This window comes from Prionailurus bengalensis, chromosome C1 (genome assembly GCF_016509475.1).
Source record: "Prionailurus bengalensis isolate Pbe53 chromosome C1, Fcat_Pben_1.1_paternal_pri, whole genome shotgun sequence".
Taxonomy (NCBI): domain Eukaryota; kingdom Metazoa; phylum Chordata; class Mammalia; order Carnivora; family Felidae; genus Prionailurus; species Prionailurus bengalensis.
The window spans coordinates 14,646,564-14,669,968 of record NC_057345.1 but is presented as its reverse complement, the minus strand read 5'-3'; the positions used below and the strand labels follow the sequence as shown (position 1 = coordinate 14,669,968).

At 51.4% G+C, this 23,405-nt stretch overlaps 1 protein-coding gene across 1 annotated transcript; it reads right to left on the bottom strand.

Annotated features, from left to right (window-relative positions):
• Positions 1-11,003: 11,003 nt before the first annotated feature.
• On the bottom strand, positions 11,004-20,325 carry UBXN10 (UBX domain protein 10). Its single transcript, XM_043573938.1, has 2 exons — positions 20,232-20,325; positions 11,004-15,589 (listed from the first exon to the last, which is right to left on the bottom strand). The coding sequence occupies exon 2, from the start codon at positions 15,572-15,574 to the stop codon at positions 14,726-14,728; it is 849 nt and encodes a 282-aa protein (XP_043429873.1). The 5' UTR covers positions 15,575-15,589; positions 20,232-20,325; the 3' UTR covers positions 11,004-14,725.
• Positions 20,326-23,405: the final 3,080 nt, after the last annotated feature.

The following is a 23,405-nucleotide window of genomic DNA, read 5'->3' as shown; positions in this document are numbered from 1 at the left end:
AACCACCCTGATTTCTGGTGGGACGTGCAGGGGTGAGAGAGGTGGGGAGGAAGAAGAGATTTCTCTACATGATGTTCTCCGTTATCAAAATAGAGCAGCTGGTTTGGGATTTCAGGGTTCAGATGATTCTGCACCATTCATCCCTTCTCTGCAAGGACGCTTCTGTCATTCTGGCATTTGCTTACCCTTCCAGAGCTCCCCCCACCCACCACCACCCCGCTAGGATTGTCATGAGGTTGAAAGAGGGACTTCACAGAAAGCTTGTGATTCAGCGGGGTGCCTGGGTGGCTCAGGCAGTTAACCAACTGACTTTGGCTCAGCTCATGATCTCACGGTTCATGGGTTCAAGCCTTGCATCAGGTTCTGTGCTGACAGCTCAGAGCCTGGAGCCCGCTTCCGAGTCTGTGTCTCCTTCTCTCTCTGCCCTTCCCCCCTCTCAAAAATAAATAAACGTTAAAAAAAGGAATAAAGAAAGCTTGTGCTTCAGTGCACCTGGCACACCGCACCTGTTGAGGGTATCCCTTGCCTGTGTTATTTGCAATATCAGCAGTAGAGGGGATGTGTCTTTCTGTGAACGGGGGAACAGAGGCAGAGGTCTGGGGGGATGGCTGCCCCCATGGCAATGGAAGAAGGCCTCCCTGCACTCAGGCTCATCACAAGGGACAATGGTAGAGAAACCCGGGCTGCAGGGGGGGGGGGGGGTGGAGGGGTTGCCGCTGGCCAAGGTCCAAGTTCTCGTTAGTTCCACTGAGGCCCCCACCTCTTCTCCGTGCAAGCTGGCAATCTGGGCTGTGCTAAGACAGCGATACTGACCCACCAGCATGATTGTAAATACAAAAAGCCCCACATTGCCCTTTATAAAGAAACTTAGGAGCTGCCTCATGGCTTGGAGTGAGGCCATGCTTTATGCTGCCACAGCCTTAACTCAGGCCTCCCAAGCCGATGTTCCTGCTTCCAGTCTGTCTTCTCCTCGCCACCCTCCATACAACCACCAAGAGGCCTTTCCAGAACCGGCTTCTTGTCTGGGACACGATACACCCCTGTTTTAAAGGACAGGCTCTCCTTTGCCCGGAGTGTGGTCCAGTCCACGCTCCTTAGTGTGACCTGCAGGGTCCTTTACAATGACCTCATCAGACACTGTCCCAGAAGGACACTCCAGTCACTGTGCAATTCCTTCACAGCAGGGCAGGCCCTTTCCCCAACTCCAAACTTCAGCACAGGCCCCTCCCACTGCCTGAGGCTGTTCCCTACCTGCTTCTCTGCCGGAATCATTCAAGACTCGGCTGCAGGGGGCGAGCCTCTGTGTGGCCCCCCCTCACTTTTTCAAGCAGAGGTCCACACTCCTTGGGGAGCAGGAACCTCCTGCCTGGTGAAGGCACATATGTCTTCGGTTATTCACTCAGGAGCTACCCCTCCCGCTCCGCACGACCAGCATTTCTGCACAGGACTTGGGTGCTGCCGAACGGTGGAGGCTGGCCGTGGAGAACCTTCTTCCAGATCTGGCATGTGCTCTCTGTTTCAGCCTCTTTGGGAGACATCGTGAACCTTGGCACCAGAAATCATCCTAGCCATGGAAATTGGGGAATTGATGAGGAGATCTTAAATGCCATTCATCATTGCTGCGATCACAAAATGGAGAAATACCTGGAAATGGAAATGGTCTCTGAACTCCAGCAAGGGGTTCCCAGCTGGCAGTAAGACCGCAGAAGGTGTTTCTTCCTACACAGATTAGAGACGGGGGTCCCCTCTCCCCAGAGCCCACCCACGTGTCTGCCACCCCCATGTTGGTCGTCACTGAGCATCAGACACCAGCGTGCTGGAAGGTCACTCTTCCTTTCTGAACTTCCACTTGCCTGGTCATCACATGCCTGCTGTGGAGGAACATCCTGAAGACCGGGGTGGGGGTGGGGTGGGGGGGTGGGGTCTGCCCGTGAACTTCTTAGTAGACACGAAACACAAGTCAGTTCCATCCTCCGTCCACGCCCCCCTTCAGCTGGCAGCTCGTCCCGGGCTGGGCAGCAGCCACAGAAGATAAATTCTCAGCTGTGGCACAGAGAGGGGTCAGGCCAGGGTGGGGAGGGCAGGAGCGAAATGCTCTCCTTCTCCTCTTAATTTTGCTGCCCAGGGAAAGCATCTGCCCACAGACACTTCGTAGCAAAGGGATCCATGGATGTCAACTCCCACGGTGTTCCAGTAGGATTTGCAGAGGTGGGGCCTTTGCTATACATTTCCGGTCAATGCCCAAGTGTCTGCTTGATTTAGTCACTGGGTGTGGCCTGGCCCAGGACTGGCCCCCGCCAGGTGGTGCCCGTGGAGTGACAGAAGGGCCTGCAGGGTGGGACCTAGAGGGGGCACCATGGGAGGGGGACAAGCAGACCCCTGGGGATAGACTGAGAGCCCTGCTCGGGAGTGTACCCTCTGGCTCCCACATGGCATTTCAGCTCAGGCCAGACTCTCCACCTGTGTTTCTTGCTGCTGACAAGGGTCACCGGGTGCCACATTCAATTCTAGGCACTTCATTCTCACCACCCTGGGAGCTTAGGACACTAACTACCCTAACTAAAAACTCTGGGAAACTGAGGCACAGAGGGGCGACCTGGCTGGCAGATGGGAGGCTTCAGATTGAGCCCAGGTGATCTGGCCCCAGGGGACATGTGCTTCAACACAGCTCATTTTGCCCCAGCAGCTTAACTAACTGTACATGGCTCAGATTATCCCTGCTTGTTTGAGGTTAAGTCAGCAGAACTGGCACACAGAAGATATTCCCAGGAAGCTGGGGACTCCACTTCCTCTTAGACAATGAACCTCCCGGTCGCCATTTTCAGGAAGCCAAACCCCAATGGGCCAGGGGTGTGCTCTGGGCATGGAACATCCATTCACGTATTCAATATGTGTTTAGCAGCCAGACAGTGGGGACCAGAGGCACAGACAGGCAAGGTCCCAGACCTCGTACCGGGGTTGGGAAAACAGCTAACAAACAAATCCATAAATAAGACAAATTCGGGTAATCATAAAAAATAAAGAGTAAAGTCAGGTTAATAGGGTAGAGATTGAACAGTGTTGGGTGGAGAGGGAGGGAGAGGAGAGAGAGATGAATAAGCTTGTATAGCAGGCGGATCGTTCTCTATGAATTTTGAGCTAAATACTTCCTAATTCTGTGATCTCCTTCAGGCTGAGAAAGTGTCCTATGCACACCCGCCCACCCGCCCATACAGCTACCTCTCCTGTTGTAACATCAGTTTGGCCACAGGCTATGCATTAAATAAGAGAAGACTCGTACCCGGGGGCACCTGGGTGGCTCAGTCGGTTGAGCGGCTGACTTCTGCTCAGGTCATGATCTCACGGCTCGTGAGTTCGAGCCCCGCGTCGGGCTCTGTGCTGCCTGGAGCCTGGAGCCTGCTTCGGATTCTGTGTCTCCCTCTCTCTCTGCCCCTCCCCCACTCTCTCTCTCTCTCTCTCTCTCTCTCTCTCTCTCAAAAATAAATAAATAAACATTAAAAAAAATAAGAGAGAGAAAGAGAGAAGACTCATACCGCAAAGATTCTGGGGCTTGGTCAGGCCATCTGTGCGCCTGGCTTGCTCCCCTGGCCCCAGGTGCAAATGGCACAGAAACGCAGTCCCATTCAGGCTGGGTAGCTGGCCACGTCAGAGGGCTCGAAGGCAATGATCGGACTTAAACATCAGATCCGAGATTCTTGCAGAAAGGACCCTTGTTCATGCTTACAGCTTGGCAGCCGCACTTCTTTTAGCAAAATCTCCAGTTACAAGTAATAAAGACCCAACCCCTGGTGCGCGGTGGAGTCAGAGAATTGAAAGGGTGCTGAGAGATTGCCTGGCCTCTGTCTTCAAACAGGGAATGTGTAAACCACCCGGGGCCCAAGGCCCCATTTCTCTTCTTGGATATATTCAAGGACAGGGATCGGGTTGGGGGGGAAACCCCAAAGTCATCAGGGTTACAGCTCTGTCGATTCTCTGAGCCCAGGTCACGGTATTTTCATTCAGAAGCGGAGTCCCCGAAAGAGGCCTGAGCAAGGGCCAGTAGAGAATCTGATTACTTAAATGGTGGCCGTCTCAGCCGCAGACTGGGCCTCTGTTTTCGTGAGAATGTAAAATATTTCGAGAACAGGAGCCTACCTGCCTCCACAGCCCTCCCTGCTAAGAGAATATTATCTTAATGAAGGCAAGGAGACATGCGTTCTGCAATACGAGGACCAAGCCGACCGACTGAACCAATCTCTGTCTGCCAGCGCCACATGGAGCACTTGTGACACTGAGCCAAGTTCACTGGGGACGGCCTTGTTGTGGGACCCGTCGCTGTGAGCTGGCCGAGGGGCTTGGGTGACCCAGATGACTCGAGTTAGTTTTATGCCTTTGATGCTAAGCAGTGGTTTTGTTTTGAAAGCGGGATCTTTTTCATTTGGGGGAGGTCGGCACCTGCCACGTGTGGGGGTCCATTGCTCGGCGCCCAGAGCGGCCGGAGGATGAAGGAGTCACGTCGATGTCCAAAGGCCTTGCGGCTTGGAAAAAGAGGCCAGCTGTGCGCTGCTTCTAGGATACTGCTCCTTCCTTGGCTGCCTCTCTCCTCCTCGGCCCTCTGAGCCTTGGCTCCCACGTCTCTTTCCAGAACCTTCCCCCATCCTCAGTCTGCGATCCCTTAACATCTAGTGCATCCGTTAGCTCCACATTCACTCACTGAGCACCTATCATGTGCCAGGCACTATTTAGACAGTAGCACTAATCCCGCCATATTATGGTTCTCTGGGTACGATCTGTCTCTCCCTGCTGGACAGGGGTTCCTGGGGCCCAGTGAGCACATGTTCATTCTTGCTCCCCCAGGCCCTGGCCCAAAGCAGCTGCTCAGTAAATGGGGGAACAAATGAAGAGAGAAAGAATAGCAATAGAAGATGGGTAGTTATATTTATACATATTTTTGCAGATGCCAGACATGCTCAGTAAACATGACTTCAGCTGATTCTTGACAACAGCCCCTCGGGAATCAAGTGTGTCCATTTGTGGGTGGGAAGGCTGAGGCAAAGTACGGCCCACTCAGTAGAACACGGGACTTTGGGTACCAGGTCCTGTGCTCTTTGTCCTCCACGGAGGACTGTTTCTTCTGTGAGAACCAGAGGGGGATAATGAGCTGGGGAAGCTCAGAGCAGAGAGAGAGGACTTCCTCAGAAGCTGGGGCTCACCCTGGAACCAGGCGGGTCCTGACAAGCGGGGCCCGTGAGGAGGAAGCCCCAGCGGAGATTTGAGAGAGGGTCTCAGGTTCAGAGGCCAGTCACTGGTCTGGCCCAGTAAGACAGGGGAAGAGACTCATAGACCACAGGTGTTGGAAGGGACCTTGAACTGACCTAGCCCAGCCCAGCAGTTCTCAGCCCGCCTGACCCTTAACATCCCCTGGGGGAGGCGAGGAAGTGGGGGCGTTCTAAACCCGTAGTTCCCAGGCTCCAACCCCAGAGACTTTAATTCCGAAGATCTAAAGTAGATCTTTTTAAAAAGCTTCAGAGGCTTTTGAATGCTGAGGCACCCCTTTTAAAAATCTGTTACTCGGAGGCACGTGGGTGGCTCTGTCGGTTAAGCGTCCAACTCTTGATCTCAGCTCAGGTCTTGATCTCAAGGTGATGAGTTCAAGTCCCATGTTGGGCTCTGCGTTGGGTGTGGAGCCTATTTAAAAAAGAATTTAAATCTATCATTCAGTGTTTGCCTATTGGACACCGTCTTAGTGTTCAAAGGCAGTTTGAGAGGCATTTCCGGCCAACGCAGAGTCACAGGTCTGTTGGTGATGGTCTGCCTTTGCCTGATGCTTTTCTGCCATCTGCACCTGTCCTGTCCTATCTGACACGCTCCTCTGCCTAAAAATGAAGGGATGGCCTCCAGGGTCGACTGTGAATGCGTGTGTTCATTTCTTCTCTCATGAACAGGCATCTGTGGCTCATACCTTGACTTTCTAGACGATGGGACTGAGGAATCTAGACTGGTTGATACCAGATGCCTTGGCTGGCCTGGCCCGGTGGGGAATGATCTGAACAGCATAGCACAGCCTGGACAGCGAGGACGCAGTTCAAGAGCATTTCAGAAATTCCCAGGGGGGTCTCCTCAGTGGTCCCCTTTCCAGTATAAATGGCAGTGGAGGCAAACGCTCTCAGTAGAGTGGACAGATTCCCTGCACTCACAGACTGGCCTTTGCCTCGGTCTGCCTCTCACATCTCTCCTGCCTTCTTCTAAAACCCAAATGAAAAGGCATTAGGAGACAGAGGCTTGGTAGCCCGGGTCCTCAGACTGAATGCTCATGGCTTTGACCAGGCTCCTGTGAGGCTAAGCATTCTAATATCCTTCCCAGACTACTTGTTGTAAATCAGTACGACTCTTTTCCGCCAGTTGGTTTCAGACTATTGCCAAATGAGATAAAAGACTGGTGTAATACTTACCACACATGGTATTTTTTTATTATTATTACTCACATGACTCTTCCCACTAGTAAGAACGAAGAAATTTATCTCTCCACCCTCCATCAATCTCCACGTGCTTTGGCTTTAATTGACATGGAGTGCCCCAGATTATGACAGCAAATGAACTGTACCTTAGGCTTTTTACTTTAACATTAAAAATAGGCTGAAAGACATGTAAACATTTTAATATTTAATAGCAATAAAAGACATGCAAAATTAGAAAAAACTTTGTTTTTATTCTCAACCAACAAAAGTAAGGAAAGTTCCATCAAAAGCAGTAGCCTCGCAATTGTCAATGCTGCACTGGGACTTGAGATGCTTGCTATATAATCCTTTGAAAAGCAAAGCAGGGGTGCCTGGGTGGCGCAGTCGGTTAAGCGTCCGACTTCAGCCAGGTCACGATCTCGCGGTCCGGGAGTTCGAGCCCCGTGTCAGGCTCTGGGCTGATGGCTCGGAGCCTGGAGCCTGTTTCCGATTCTGTGTCTCCCTCTCTCTCTGCCCCCGTTCATGCTCTGTCTCTCTCTGTCCCAAAAATAAATAAACGTTGAAAAAAAAATTTAAAAAAAAAAAAGAAGAAAAGCAAAGCAAAATCCACAAGTTAGTTTGTTTGTTTTTTTACATAATTTGACCTACCAATCTTACTTCTGGAAATTGTCCTAAAGAAATCATTCAAAGATGTACAAAGCTACATAAATGAAGATTCAAGCATTGACTTCTATAGCAAAATCTAGAAACACAGACATGTTCCAGAAAAGGGAAATAGTTTAAGAAATTACAGTACATCAACACGTTGGAATATTACTCAGCCTTAAAATAATCACGAGGACTAGAGAAATTTGGAAAGAAAATATCTAAACCACTGTGTTTGTTAGGATGGCAAATGTTAAATGCATGTGTGTGCCTACTGGCAAGACAGTAATGTGCAAAACGATTTAATCTTTAAGAAAGAAATAACATATGTCAAGATATTAATAACAATTATGTCTGACTGAAAGGATTATGGATGATTTTTATTTTCCTCTTCAATCTTTTCTATATTTTCTAAGTTTTCCTTTTTTAAAAAAAAGTTTATTTATTTTTGAGAGAGAGAGAGAGAGAGACAGAGAGAGAGAGAGAGACAGAGCGTGAGTGGGGGAGGGGCAGAATGTAGAGGGAGACAGAGAATCCGAAACAGGCTCCAGGCTCTGAGCTGTCAGCACAGAGCCCGGCGCGGGGCTTGAACCCATGAACTGTGAGATCATGACCAGAGCTGAAGTCAGTTGCCCAGCTGACTGAGCCACCAGGCGCCCCTAAGTTTTCCTTAAAAAAAAAAAAAAAGGCAGGGGCACGTGGGTGGCTCAGTCGGTTAAGTGTCCACCTTTGGTTCTGGTCATGATCTCACAGTTCATGAGTTTGAGCCCCACATCCGGCTCTGTGCTGACAGTTCAGAGCCTGGAGCCTGCTTCAGATTCTGTGTCTCCTTCTGTCTCTCTCTGTTCCTTCTCTGCTCACACTCTGTCTCGCTCTCTCTCAAAAATAAATATTAAAAAAAATTTTTAAAAAGGCACATGTTTTGTTTTGGGGACAGAGCACAATGGATTCCGTAAGAGTGAGCCTCTCCTGCCTGGAAAACTGATCAACGATGATGGTGAAGCAAGTTATGGGTTAGCATTTACTTTAATACTGTTTTTACAATGAAAGTGAGTACTACTTTTTAAAATAGTAAATGGAGGATATCCCCAGAAGCTGACCGCTTCTCATGACAGCTGTGGCCACCACTCTGGTCTCCATCTCTTACTTGGATTATGGAAATCATAGCTTCTACTTGGGTTTCCATCTTGTAACTTTGCCTGTTTTCAGCACGGCAGCCAGATCGCTGATCGGAACACACGTGTCAGGTACGACTCCCCTGCTCAGCGCCCCGCAGTGGTTTCCCTTTATGTCCAGTGATGGCAGGTCCCGTGTGATTTGTCTCCCCACCCTGGTGTCTGATGGCTCTACCCTCCCTCACTCCAGCCGCCCTGCCTGGAAGGTACTAAGAGGCTGGATGTACTCGCTCCTTCTGACCTCTGCATCCCCTCTGCCAGGGACAGGCTTCCCCCACCGATCTCACTACCCCCTCACCTCCTTCAAGCTCTCCGCCCAGAGGCTCATGTCAATTCTGTCTGCCTTGACCACCATATGATGTCTCATCCTCCACACACACACCCCATGCTCTCCAGATCCCCCTTAGCCTGCTGTTTTTCCATTTTCCATCACATGTATTCCTTTCCATCACACTGTATTATTTGTGATGCTCATTGTTCTTTTTCTGTCTCCCCACTTGAGAATGTCACCTCCCTAAGGGCAGGGATTTTTGGTCTGCTCTGTTCATTGATAGACCTAACAGGTACCTGGCATAGAGGTTCTTAATATGTATTTGTTGAGTGAAACTGTTACAGATGTCTTGAATGAGATGAGGGCCTGAGGGGAACTCTGTTAAGAAGGCAAAGAGCAAGGCTGGGCCCCGGGTGGCTCAATGGGTTGAGCGTCGGACTTTGGCACAGGTCATGATCTCACGGTTCATGAGTTCGAGCCCCGTATTGGGCTCTGTGCTGTCAGTGCAGAGCCTGCTTGGGATTCTCTGTCTCTTTCCCTCTCTCTCTGGCCCTCCCCCACTTGTATTCTCTCTCTCTCTCAAAATAAATAAATAAGTTTAAAGAGCACACATTAAAAAAGAAGAAGAAGAAACAAGGCCCAGGCCGGGTTGGGGAAACTAATAAACGCTCTGTAGAGTCTAGATCCAGAGGCTCTGAGTCAGGGTTCCCATAAGTCTGGGCTAGGCTGACCCTGTAGCACCCCAAGGCTGGGGACAGGGATGGAATGGGGGCACAGGTGATTCCCAGGCTGAACCTCCCAGTTGGGAGAACGAAAGTTACCACCACTCTCCCACAGTTTGTCTGCAGGTGGCCAGCCACTCTGGTCGACAGGGGGCTGGGACTTGAGCCGACCCGGGGTGTCCATCAGAGCAGAGCCGTGACCCCTACCTCTCTGTTAAGGGGGCAGATGTCAGAAGGTGCAGTTCTCAGCCGGTCATAGAGAGGACCAAGGCCCCGCCGCACAGGTCTTCTTGTTGTAAAGAACAGGGGAGGCGTGAAACTCATGAAATTGGGAAGCTTTGTTAATTAGGTCCAAGGACTGTGGTTTTATTTGCCCTCCTAAGAAAAGATGCATCCCCAATCAGCTGCTGGATTTGAATGAACAGAATCGAGGCAGCAGAAAGGGAGAAGGGGCATGTGAACAATCTGTTAACTGGAGCAAGGATTTCTTTCCTTTTTTTTTAAGTTTTTTGTTTTTTTTTAACGTTTATTTATTATTGAGAGACAGAGAGACTCAGAGCATGAGCAGGGGAAGGGTAGAGAGAGAGCGGAGACACCGAATCCGAAGCAGACTCCAGGCTCCGAGCCGTCAGCACAGAGCCCAACGCGAGGCTCAAACTCACGGAGTGTGAGATCGTGACCTGAGCCGAAGTCAGTCGCCCAACCGACTGAGCCACCCAGGCGCCCCTGGAGCAAGGATTTCTTTTCTTTTTTTTTTTTAACATTTATTTTTGAGACAGAGAGAGACAGAGCATGAACAGGGGAGGGGCAGAGAGAGAGGGAGACACAGAATCGGAAACAGGCTCCAGGCTCTGAGCCGTCAGCACAGAGCCCGACGCGGGACTCGAACTCCCGGACTGTGAGATCGTGACCTGAGCTGAAGTCGGACGCTTAACCGACTGAGCCACCCAGGCGCCCCGCAAGGATTTCTTAAGTAACCTTGGTCAGTAATCAGGTCCTGAGGGTCAGATGGTAATGAACTGATTTTGTTGAACCTATGCATTAAGTGAACTAGTGACATTTTTCATTGCCCCCCGTCTCAGTTAAAGCAATTAATGGCTTTGGGATTCTCTGTACATTTTATCCCAAAGCGTTCATGCACTTCCTTCCTATGAACATTGCCGCTGGTCAGGGTTTATCCCTGCCCGCCATATGTTTGTTGCTGACATGTTTGCTTGCTTGTTGTTTTTTTTTTTTTTTTCTTTGCAGGAACGATCCACAGTGGTGACGTGGTCAAGTGACATCCACTTGGGTAAATCCCAACCTGCCAAACTATCTTGCCCTTTTCTACCCCCTTAACTGCTATGTGTCCAGAATCTGACACCTCTGGTGACATCTGTGGCTACTGTTCTGGCCCAAGTCAACATCATCTCTCCCCTGGTGCCTGTCCACGGCCATAGATGGTGTCCCCTCTTCCACCCTAGCCCCTGCAGTCTGCTCCTAACACAGCCACAGTGCTCCCCAGAGCACAGCAGACCTTTGGAGCCAGGCTTGCTTGACTGCACCCGCCGGCATGTCTCATCTGTTGCTCAACCTCCTCGGATAGGATTCAAGTGCATCCAAAAATACCTCCAGAGACTTGATCTTCCACATAAATTGTTCAGGAGCACCGCTGCTTCCTCTATGGTTTGAAGGTAGAGGAACACAGACGGACGTCAGAAGGGGCTGCCAGAAACTGCCCTAATCGGGAAAGGAAAATGTCACATCACCAGTGTAGACGCAAAACAAAACACACAATTTTATTTTTATGATGTGAGTTGCCGTCTTGCGTGTTAGTGAGTCACCCGAAGTCGGCTCCGCTTGGATTCTGTCAACTCCTCCGCGGTGGCCTCTGACCTTCGCTGGGTTTGGGTTGGTTCGGGCTCGGGGCGAGGGTGAACGGGCTCCAAACTTTTCACTTCCTGGCGGGGTACTGCTCAGTGGACTACGGAAACAGATGTTCCTGTCTGCTTCTCAGACGGACTCCGAACTCAGGCTAAAGTAAAATCATCTAGTTTTCTTCGCAGTTCTGTTTAAAAGGTAGGAACGTGGATCACCTTGCCATCTAAAACACTCATCTAAAACACACCTCAAACTATGGGAAGCTGTGCATCTTTTTATCTTAACTTCTTGTGAAGACCTTAAAAAAACTGGAAACGGGAACTTTTTTGCCTCTTGGGCAGTGTGGCTTCATTTGACTCCAGAAACCCACTGGAGATCGTGGCAAGAGCACGGATGAAAGCAGAGCTTAGTTCCTGGAATGCCCACTTCTGTACCGCATGGCGGGGATAGTGATCTATCCTTAGACGTCACGGTTTTTCATTGAAATGGAAACCACAAGGCTGGTGTCAACCTTTTTGTGGAGTGTTTTGTGTGGGATCTCTGGGGTGACTGCCGGCCCGTAGTCATGCTCATGTACATATCTCTTCATCAGGACTGCCCTGGCTTGCCGGCTGTTGGCCAGATCCCCAGGTACTTTCAGGGCGAGGACTGTTGTGTTAAAACCACCTGCCATCTGTTGGTGAAAATTTTTTGGACTCTAAATGATGAGTCACTGATTTCTCCTGCTGTTCCTTCTGCTGCCAGGACTGATTTACCTCTTGGACTACATCAGGAGAAACGCTGGGAAAACTGGCCCTGAAGCTTTGTCCTATGCAAAGTTCATGTCCCTGATGACCAGACTTGCTGGTGCCAACACCAGAAAGGTGGGGAGGACCTCCCTTTGCACTTCCACGAGGTGGCGAGGAGACAGCAACAACTGGTCTGGTCCTCGCTCCAGGGTCTTTCATGGGGAAAGCTAACAGCCAGCAACTTCAGCCGGGTTGGGCTGGAGTTGAGAGTCAGAGGCCGTTCCACATTTCCTTGCCAACACTCTCTTGGTAGGGCACCTAATGCCGGTCACCCAAGGGTTGGCACAAGGTAGGTCCTCAGTGACCACTGGTTAAACCAATGAGTGAGGTCTGTGACCACAAAGTGGTCACCCAAAGCGCCAAGCCACCAGGAGTAGGGCGCTGGACCCAGTTTAGCCCACTAGGCCAGGGTGCCCAAGTAGCAGTGCCATCGGCAGAACCACCACTCTGAAATTCTGATACAGTGTCTGCTCTTGCCAGCCTCAAGAGGAGAGTACTTGGAATGATTTGCAGGAGAAGTTCAGGAAGACTTCTCATACAAAGCTTAGTGCTAGATCATATAAACGGAAAGGAAAGGCTACAGGAAGGGTGGGCACCCAGGGTGCCTGGGGGCGAGGACTTGGATTTCACAGCGGAACCCAGTCGTTTCCCAAGAAGCTCAGGTTAACGAACCCCTCTGTCCGCTAGAGCGTGGTAGCCCAAGTCCTGTGCTAAAACAGAAGATACGCTTCTCTGCTGACTCAGTTTCACACAAATCGATTTTTATTGTAGCCTTTCGTCCAAAAAAAAAAAAGTTGATTAAGGTGTCTCAGATCTAGCTTTATTCACATGTCCTAAAATACCCTAAAATATTTCTGTTTCATGCCTTCCACTTTGTTTTTGCCACCCCCAAATTCTAGCTAAATAGCAGCACACCCCTAAGTGCAGAAGATTCTAACTCCCTCGAGCATGCTCCGTTTCACTGAAGTTTTCCAAAGATTTCCTGCCTAGAGAAATTACCGAGTCCCAGGTGGGTGGGATTTTATTCTTACACACAGAGTAGGTGTGATTTTGTGGGAGGCTCTTCTCCCAGCCTCCTAGATCAGAGGCAGATATGTGCCTGAGTCCTGGGTGGGAGGTGAAAGTCCCGTACTTTCCTGTACTGTGATTACCAGGCTTGAGCCGCCAGTCCCTTCTGCCACGGTCGGTGATTGGGAGAGGGGACCAGCTGCGTGGGCCTGCCCAAGGCCCTGAAAGCCCCAGCTGACCTTTGCAGCCGAGACGGGATTGGGAAATTTTACCCCGTGTTCAGAAATAACCCACTCTCCGGTGATCTGGGTGGTGTGGGATGCAGTTAGGACAAGGCGAGCCTTCTTGAGAGGAAACGGCGTTGGTGCTAATCTCCGTGGCTGAGTAGCGATTTGCTGGAAGTAACGAATCCAGCCACGTTCCTTATCTAGGCACAAGATGCACTTGTTGCTGAGGCCGAAACACTGATATGCTTCTAGAACTCCTGCCTTCTCTGTGGACCCAGGAGCAGAGGGAGCACATCGGTACTCGGGGCTTCATGATGGCTGAGCTCTTGAGGGACATGTTTCCCTGCTCTGAAGGGTGATTTGGCCGTAAAGAGGATCCAGATGAGAGGTGGAAGTCTCGCTAAGCTCCCAATACAAGAGAACTTTGGCAAATTGTCCGCGTTACCACTTGAGAGTTGGAAAACCAACACTCTATGCTCTAGAGCACAGCTACGGGCTGAGGCATTCAGATGCACTTCATGCCAGTCAGACAGACCCTTAGGCACGTGGTCTCTAGCAACAGGTGCAATACAGTGACACCCGCCCGAGGCACCCTTGTCCCCTGGAGGTTACCAGATCACAGAACAGGGACACCGCTGTCCTCGCTCTAGGGAGTCTCCATGTTTGAAGTAGATGAGACACCCGGGAGATAAAAATCTGTATCCCCACCCAGATAAGCCAAGGGGGCCTTCAGCTCAAACATGCACAGACTTGTAGATTTATATGATTTAAAAACAAAAGATTCCTCGAGTGACAAAAAGGGAAATCAGAAGGGAAATCTGAAAGGGCAATCAGATTACACTGGCCTTTCTGTTTGGGAAGAGTTTTGCATACATAGAGTAGTTACCAATATTTGCAAACCTACTTAGTCTCTATTTAAAAGTAGCTACTGGGCTAATCCATGGTTGTGGACGCAATTTACTTTCTAGCTCCAAGACTATTTCAGAAATGCCGATGTGTTGGGGGATTTGTATTAGCAAGTCTTTCCTCTGAAGCCACATCACACAAACAGTAATCCCCAAGAAACTCTAGCCACCCGATCCCAGCACAGTTGCTGCTTCTAAGATAGCGTCAACTGCCAGTTTCTTAAGGATGCTTGCAAGAAATACAAATGCCAGTTCGACATTTCCTGAGCCCTGGTTATTTACCAGACTAGAATCCTCTCTGGGAAGTGTTTAATCCTGCATCAAATACAGAAAGGCAAACCACTGGCTTCAAGAGAGGGAGGGTTCGTTGGGAAGGCAGGCAGGTGCTCCTGAAAGGACCCAGAACTCTGGGGAGGAGGAGGAGGCCTGGTCACAGCAGTTTCAGGAACGTCCCTGGCAACCTGCTGGTTCACTCCAGGGGTGGGAAGGATTGAAGAACCTTCTCAGTGCCCCGGGTGCATGTACAAATTTCGCTGCTTCCAAAGGAGATGCCATGGAGAGGGAGCCCCAACGATCACAGTGGCAGCAGGTTCACGTGGCACTTGGAACCGAGCTGCCTGGGAGGTCACAGCACCCAAGCGTGCCCGTTACTCAGAGCCCCAGGGCCCCAGCTGGGTGGCTGTGGGCTCAGGGCCACTCCTCCCCTTCTTCCTGTGAGATGCCCAGCACCGACTTGTGGGGGATCCTGCACTCCTGCAGAGACTTGGTGAGGTCAGAGAAACGTCTCCGGGGCACCTCCATCGTTTCAATGCTGCAGTGGTGGTAGGCAGCCTGGTCCTCGTGTTCAGCCACGGCCACAACGCTGGATAAGTCATCAGTTGGCCGGAAATAGCGAACGAACCTTCGGCCCGACGGCGACCTGACCGCAAGCAGCAGCCGTGGCTCCCCTTCTGATGGCTCCTTCAGGTCTCCAGCCCCGGAGGAGGCCTGTCTCCTGGCTCGGCCAATGGCTTTCCTCTCTGGGGAGCAAGATGGAGCTCTGGGACCTTCTTCACTTGTCTTCACAGTGCCGGCCTCCTCCTCTTGGTACAGAGCCTGGGTGTTGCTCAGCTGCAGGGAGCTGGCCTTTCGAGCGACAGTCTCCATGGCCCCCTCCTCCAGCGTCTTCCTGTGGATGGAAGGAAGGACTGGGTATTTATTGAGGGAAGAGAAAGCCCCCAGGGACACCTGTTGCAGCAGCTCAGGGATCTCATCGGGAGCTCCCGGGTTTGGAGATTTGTGTGCACAGGCTCCTGGCTTCTGGCTGCTTGGCGACTCACAGCGAATGGCTGGAGGCAGAGAAGCCGGCGCGCGGTGAGAGCACAGCGCCGCGTCCTGCGGTTTGTGCCGACTCGGCCGCGTCCGTCCCTTGGCGGATTTGGGCCTGGTGAGGTGCATGTTTATGGAGTCTTGCTGCCAGATGAAGCTGTCAGCTGCTGTGCGGCCAACAGCGTTGCGTTCAGGGGGAGTTATGTTCACCGGGGCTTCCGTGGCCATTGCTTCTCAAGACCCCTAAGGAAGCAGGAGAAAAGAAAAGAGAAGCCGTGGATGAAACTTCCTGGGGCTCCCCGATCCAAGCCATTCACACCACCACCCCCTTCCCCCGGGTGCCAGAATTAGTGCCAACTGGCTGGGAGTTAGCGGCTTCCCTCTGGATTTCTGGCATGGGAAGAGGGGCGCTGGCTGCAATTCATTCATTCATTCATTCATTCATTTCAATTACTTGGAAAAAAAAAACCATCAGGGAACCAAGAGTGACAGAAGACAGGTGTTGAGCCTACAAGTAAATAGATATTTTCAATGAGTAATAGTTGCCATGAAGAAAATAAACAAGTGTGCACTAGATGGTGACTAGGGTGGGAGACGAATTCTTATTCTTATGGGGTTGGGGGTGGGGGGGGTGTGGACTTTAAGCTGAGACCAGACTGATGAGAAGCAACAGGTCATGTCACAATCTACAGCAGGGCTGGCTAACTTGTTTGGGAAATGTTTTCGGCTTTGGGGTCCACGTGATCTGTGTTCCAATGACTCAACCTTGCCATTTTAGCCGCTGACCCATTTCCCCTTGCTCCCGTAGTCCTGACTTTTTTCCCGTCTACCCACAGCTTGACCTTACTTCAGTTTCCTTCCTCTTGCCTTTTCTTTCAACCTTGCCAGGTGGCTGTGCACAAATCAATGTAAAAAAAAAAATCCTCCCTCCACTGCCCTCACGTTGTCACCAGGTGGGGAGGGAGAGGGGAGGGAAAAGGAAGAACAGTGCTCCCACCCACCCCCTCCAGCACCCCCCACCCCCGAACCTCCCCGCCTTGCTGATCCACCCATTGGCTAGAATTCACAGCGAGGTACGTGGGTTCTAGACCAGAGGTCAGCAAACCTTTTCTGTAAATGTCCAAACAGCCAGTATTTTCAGTGTTGCCCACCATAGGGTCTGTCACAACTCTGCAACTCTGCCCTCTTAGTGGGACAGCCACCACAGAGAGGATGTAAATGAATGGGCGTGGCTCTGTTCCCATAAAACTTCATTTATGGACGCTGAACTTACAATTTCATATAATTTTCATGGGGCACAGGATATTCTTCTTGGTTTAGTTTTTTCAATCACTTCAAAGTATAAAACCTATTCTCGGCTCGTGAGCCACACAGAAACAGGCGGTGGGCCAGATTTGGCTCGCGGGCCATCATTTACCAAGCCCTGTCCTAGACCAACTCCCCAGGGGACTCTGGGCACTTGCAAATTCTACAGGTGCATGAGCCAGAAAGGCAGAGCAATTGCCCTAGGGTCACAAAGCAGAGCCTGAAATAGAACCCAGGTCTTGTGACACCTGGTCCTGTTCTGGAGGACCAGGCTTTGCCTTCTGTCTTCCCAGCTACCTTGTAACACTTTGAGGGCTTCAGTGTCTGGGTCTCCCGCTAGGGGTGCTTGTGAGTGCTTAGCGAAACAACACAGAAGGCGGGTTCCCCGGAGGCACGGGCATTTCTGTGTGCGGGCCCGAATTGCCAGGTCAGGTGTCCTTCCTCACCATCTTGGTGGCCCCTTCATTAACACAGTTACCACCACCTGGTTACATCCTTCCCAGGACACTTGGATGTCTCAGACTCCCCTCCTCCCTCCGAATCCTGACCACCACCAACCACACTGCTGTTCTGTGCCCACAGGCTGACCAGGTCTCTCTCCACCCTCTAAAGACCGTCCGGTAACTTCCCAGGGCCTCACGGTCCCCAAGAAGCAACGTGTTTGGATGCAAAGGACACAGGATCTGGTACAGTAAGACCTGGGTTCTATTTCAGGCTCTGCAGAGTTAGCTGTGTAGCCAGGGGACAGACATTCTCCCTTTCCGATACATCTCTTTCCTAATCTATAGAATTCGCCATCTGAGTTTGAAGACATTGTGTAAATACCTCTAACATCAGTCCCTTTATCTACAACACGATGACAGTAATATGAGATAATGTAACCACGGCTGTAGGCACCGGGCTTGGCGTATGCATGGTAAAGGCTTACTAGGTGGGAAGGTTCTTTTGCTTGTGTTTTTGGTTTTCTGTCTGTCCAGTGCTTTCTTTTATTTTAGGTCCAAATGCCTTACCTGTTGCTTCAGAGCTTTTTCCCCAGGGGGCCCTTGGTGGTTCTACTCCTAGTCACCTCTAACCCACTGGGCAGATCATGGAACCCACACCCGCCCCGCCCACCGCCCAGAAATACTGGAAGGTTGATTTCAATGAGCTGCCGCCTACGAACTTGCCTCAAAAATGCAAAATAATGCCTTTCTAATACATGCCTTCTGATTCCACACTCTAATTGCATCCTTAGCTCAAACTCACTCAGAGCTACCTTTGTCACACGATCCTGAACAATGCAATGCCCGCCCCGCAGTTTTCCATTCTAACGTTACCGTTCTGTGCATGTTACCAATATTGCCAAATTTTAGAAAGAATCCTCTCCCTCTCTGGCAAAACCAAAACCAGACAAAACACAGTCTTCCTGTATATTCCTGAAGCTCTACTCAGTTCAAAATCTGCCCTCTCTCTCTTAATGTAAAGGCCTCTGTGTTTGTTCTAGTCTATCCACAGACTGGGTCTCTCCACACTTCTAGCTAGGTTTTCACACCCAATCTGGCTGCCGGGAGTTCAGGAACCTTCTCCCCGGCACCAAAAAAGCCTGCCCATCTCCTTGTTAATTTAATCTATTCTCTGATCAACTGTGAAGCGTGTGTGGTCCCTCCCTCCACCACCACCCCCACCCCCCACCCATTCGCTTAGTTCTGAAGTCTTTCCCTTGCAATTAAGCAGCTCTGCACTTGAACTCAGGATGACAGAGGGGGTCATAACTGTCCAACTGTTCTGCCTGAGATAAACTCCAGCGAGGAACCAACTCCCCTTCTCGGCCCACCCTCCCCCTCGAGGAGTGGCTATTAATTTGCCACAGCTTCTACAGAATTATCACAGACTTGGCTTCTCACTCCCACACATGCCTCGGGAAGGTTTAACTGTCAGTAAGTTTGGTAACTTAGAAACCTCTTCCTTAACAACTTTGATGAGGAAAAGTCATGTGTTCTCCCAGGCTCCTTGCTGGATTATTTTTAACAGTATGTGCATGCACTTTCTATACCTTTTGGTACTATATAATTATCCATGTTTGGGGGGGGGTGTCATATTCAAGACACCCTGGTCATAAGATAACATGACTGCGAGCTATCTCAGAGAAAAACCTCAATTATGACTAATTCCTATAAGCCCACTCATGGTTATTTAGAGACTAACACCTCCTTCAGGTAAAACCGTTCCATCGAACCTGCTTTCATAACCCACTGCCTCCTCCCGAGTGCAGGGACCATCTGTTACATGGAGGGAACACCAACTCTCCCCAGCATCTACCCCATGGAGAAGGAAAGTGGGGGAAACAGGTGTTTGGGGACCTGGTCCAACCTTGCCTTTGTTCCCACACTTTGTGCCACAGTCCCGGGCTCTGCCCACCCCCCTCGGTCCAGGAAGGTTTGTGCAGCCCCCGTCATTACGCCTGCTCAGCTCCTTTCCCCACCTCTAGTCCTGGCAGATTCTCAACCACAAAGTGATTTGACAAGATCTAGGCGTAGGCATCCGTCAAGCTGCCAGCTGAATAGGCAAGTGGCCTGTTTACTTAAACAGAATAGCTGCGCCCCAGAGGCCAGCGAGGAGTCAGGAAAACAAACACTGATAACTGTTTCCAGGGAATTGCCAAAGAGCAGGCGCCCATTCCTTGAGATTAATCGCCAAATCAACGGGAAACAAAGAACGTGTGATGGGAAAGGCGGAGGCCATATTCCTGCTTTCCAAGGGAGCCCGCCTCGCATCACAGGGTCAGACCACCTCCTATCACTCACAACCCAAATCGAAACCCACAGTAAAGGCAATAAAATATAACCACCCACATACCATCTGCTGATACCCATCAAGGATGCATACATTTGAATTGGTCTTTTAAAAATGTTTATCAGTTAATAGTATCCCCTGCCAATCCCCAGCCCTCCCTGGCGGGACTTGCAGGATGAAAGTGCTCAGAAGAACTAACAGGAGACAGGGGTTGGCCTGAGCAGGACAAAACTCTGGTACTATTTCCACTTCTACCCCCGACAAAATGATCAGAATGGACCGTCCCACGCACAGTGCCTTGTTTAAAAGGGGGAGTGGAGAAACTGGACCACAAGTCACCAAGTGATCAAAGGTTTGGGAAAGGCAGTGGCGATGGTTGCAACAGCAGTGTGGGGAGGGGGTAGGTGGAGGAGGAGAGCTCAATTATTTCCAAGTACTGGCAGCTCTAGAAGAAAACAAACTGGGAACGGCAGAAGCAGGCATTTGGGGGAGGGGCAAGGAAGCAAGAACGTCTAGAAAGTGAGAGGTGCCTTGGGTCTGGGGGAGGCTCTGATCTGGTTCCGGTCTCTCCGTGTGTCCCTGTGGGTCTGCGTCCCCGTCCGTACTGCCCAGCCAGGAGGGCACGGCCCGCGCTTTCCCGGGAGTTGTCCCATTCCACCAACGGTGAGCTGGGCCAGGCTGGCTTGGCCCCGGGAGTGGCCGCTTCTCCCCGGGGCCCGTCCTGTTCCCCCGAGGGCGCCGCCGGGTCGCCGCAGGGTCGGGGCCGGGGAGGCCCGCCTCGTCGCCGGGTGCGGGCACGCTCGCTCACCTCGCCGCTGGTCCATCCGCCGCGGTCGCCTGGCCGTGTCCCGCTGGTAAACAGCCGGCGTCTCCCCGGCAACCGCGCCGGAGGGGGCCACGTGCTTCCGGTTGGGCGGCTGGGTCGCGCGGTTGGGGGGCCTCCTGGCTCCTCTCCTGGGGGAGGTGACCCTTGGCCTGCGGGCGCCGGGCAGGAGAGCGTTCTGCCTGCTGGCTTCGGGCCAGGCCCCCACCCTCTCTGTGACCCCGGTTGGGGAGAAGCTGCTGGACTAATTCCTGGGAGCCCTAGAACCTCCGTGGCTGCTTTTAGGACACCTGTTGAGTTGGGCCACTTGTCTGCCTTGTGTGCCCTCAGTGCAATTCCTTCAGCACCACTTCCGTGACCCCCATTTCCACATGAGCATCCCCATTCCCCGCGGCATCTGGACCCTTGTTATCAACCACATCTGCCCCTGCTACGATGACCCCCACCCCAACCACCACCCCGATACCTCCAGCAACTCCAGGCTAGCCTACCACGTTTGTCTGGAAACTCCAGTCCATTGCCTTCTGGGCTTCCCCCCTGCAGACCAACCTGCTTCTGCCCTACTCTGTCCAGCCCATCCATGGTCCTTTACCTGGGCCATTATCGCCCCTGCCCTTGTCCCACTGGTCTCTTCATCCCTCCCATCTGCTGAAACTCCATCAGTCCACCTCTACCAGGGTGCTGACAAATCCTTGACCCACCACAGACGTTGCCCTAATGGAAACGTGTGGTCTCCAACCTCTACCGGACCCTCAACCCCCACTCAGAAATCCTTCCAACTCCCCCCAGTTCGTTGTGTCTCCTTTCTCCTCCCAGGTTATTGCAAACCTTGTCCTCTCTCCTGAAACCTCTCCCCTCTCCCCCACCCTCCTCCCACTCAGAAGAATCCTTCCCTCCTCAGAGACAAAGTAGAAGCCATCCTATGGAAGCCTTCTTGGTGCTCTGACATCAGATTACACACTCGCCTGCTTTCCTTCCTCCCTCCTTCTCCTATGGGAGGAGACCCGTCCTCTGACTCTGTCCAAGACCTCCAGCTCCTGCAGACGGCCCTGAAGCCCATTCCCTGCCACAGGGCCACACACATACACACCCTCCCCTCACTCCAGGCCTTTGCTCCCGCTGTCCCCTAGGTCTGGAAGATTCTTCCCCACCCTCCCCGAACTTCGCCTCCTCCCTCTTTTTCCCTAATGCCCACTTACCCTTCAGACCCCAACTTGTCGGATGAAGACTTGCTTCCAAAACGGACTTAAGATAGCTTTAGAAAGGGTCCTTACTGGTCTATTGCCTGCCTGCCAGGCACAGCACTAGACTCTTGGAACACACAGATGAATAACTTAGTGACTCTGTTGTTGGCAGATAATGTTAATCGACATCTAAGAACCAGATTACCAGAGGAAAGAATTAGGACTTATTACCTGGCATTGTGGCCAAATATGTACTATCTTGTCCATCCTGGACGCATGGACACAGGATTGCAATAGGGTCCAATTCTGACCCTCCTACATGATATTCACAATTTGGTGGTGGTGGAGAGGGGCGGGGGGGGGGCATGTCACACACCCAAAGTTACAAATAAGATTATTTTCAATACAATTTGAGCCAAGAATGGAAGAGTGGGTACAGGCTGGACATGATTATGTGCCAAATGATTGTCGCAGACAGGAAGTTCTTTGGGCCTGGCGGGGGGGGGGAGGGGGCGGTGGATCATCTGGGAAGTGGGGGGTGGGGGTGGGGGTGGGGGAATCATTTCAGCAGTGATGTCTCTTCCCTTCTCAGAAAAGCAGCACCTGATCTGTGGGAGCTGCTGGTGGGCAGGCCTCCTGCTAGGGTCACCCCCTCCCCCCATCCCCCACAGCCAGGGTGGCGTCTGAGGCCCCAAGAAGGTGCAGGAGGTGGCGGTTTTACGAGCTGTTGGCTTTGAAGCTCCCGGCTGGTGGCTTAGTTCTTGTAAATGATTCTGTCAGAAATATCTAAGCAATGCTCTTAAGGCCTTCAACGCCCACCCAAAAAAGATTAAAGTAGATCCTTCATCAGCTATTTTAATATCACCTAAGAATTATGCAATCTTTTGGAAAGTCAGATTGGCTTCTCACCCCCTATGTGTGTTTGTGTGTGTGTGTGTGTGTCCCAGTATCCAGTAAAATGTTGCCTACGCCCAGGGGCTGCTTAGTATTTAGTGGTATGTGCCCTTTGCTCCCTGGGGCCATGTAACGCACGGTGCCAGGGGAGGCTGGAGGGAAGGAAAGGAAACCAACCAGCCAATTGCTGTGCCTTCCAGCTCTTTAAAGAGATTGCTGGCTTGGCTACTTCTGTGTCCTCTCTTTCTTTAAAGAGCGTGTCTTCAAAGGACAAACCCTATAATGTCTGGTCTCTGGCACACGAATGGATTCTCAGTAAACGTGGCCAGAGGTCTCTGCCCTGAAAAATTAAATGTGGACTCATCCTCCTTCCCAGCCACGGTTTCCTTTCTCTCCAGCTTGTTCCCCAAATGGACCTTTAGCCTTTTCTCTCTAGGGTCATGCCTGCCCCATCCTGCTTCCTTCCTTGAAGTTAATCCAAATTTATCCATCCTTCAATGTTAAAAGTCACCTCTTCCATGAAGGCCTTTCCTCACCACCTCCTCCCCACCCCCAAACCTCATGGGCTTTTGCTGATCCCTTCTGGTCCAGTGGAACATGCCCAAGATGGCACCATGCACCCTCACCAGGCAAGCTCCTCTTTCAGAGCTCTCGTCCAGAAAGGCATCATTGGCCTCCTGTGCCATAGAAAACTGACCCTCAGGATCCTTCAAGTTAATTAGTGGCAGAGCAATTTCCAAACCCTAAACCACCTGATTCCAAAGCCCACCCTGTGCCCCACCCCCACCCTGGCATTCTCGCATGGCACCTTTACCTGTACCCACCTATTGTGCTGGTCGTGAGGTTGCAGGAATGGCCCCCGGAGTCAAGGCTTGAGTTTGAATCTCTGCTCCACCCCTTGGGTAGCTGATTACACTGCTCTGGACCTCGGTTTCTATCTCTACAGAATGTAGGACATAAGAATGGGATTGTGGTGGGGGTGAAATCAGATAATACATGTAAAAGTCTTAGCACAGTGCTGGTCACGTTGTGAGTGCTTGGTGAGGGTTAACGCTCATTATCCTGTTGGTTTCATCCTACA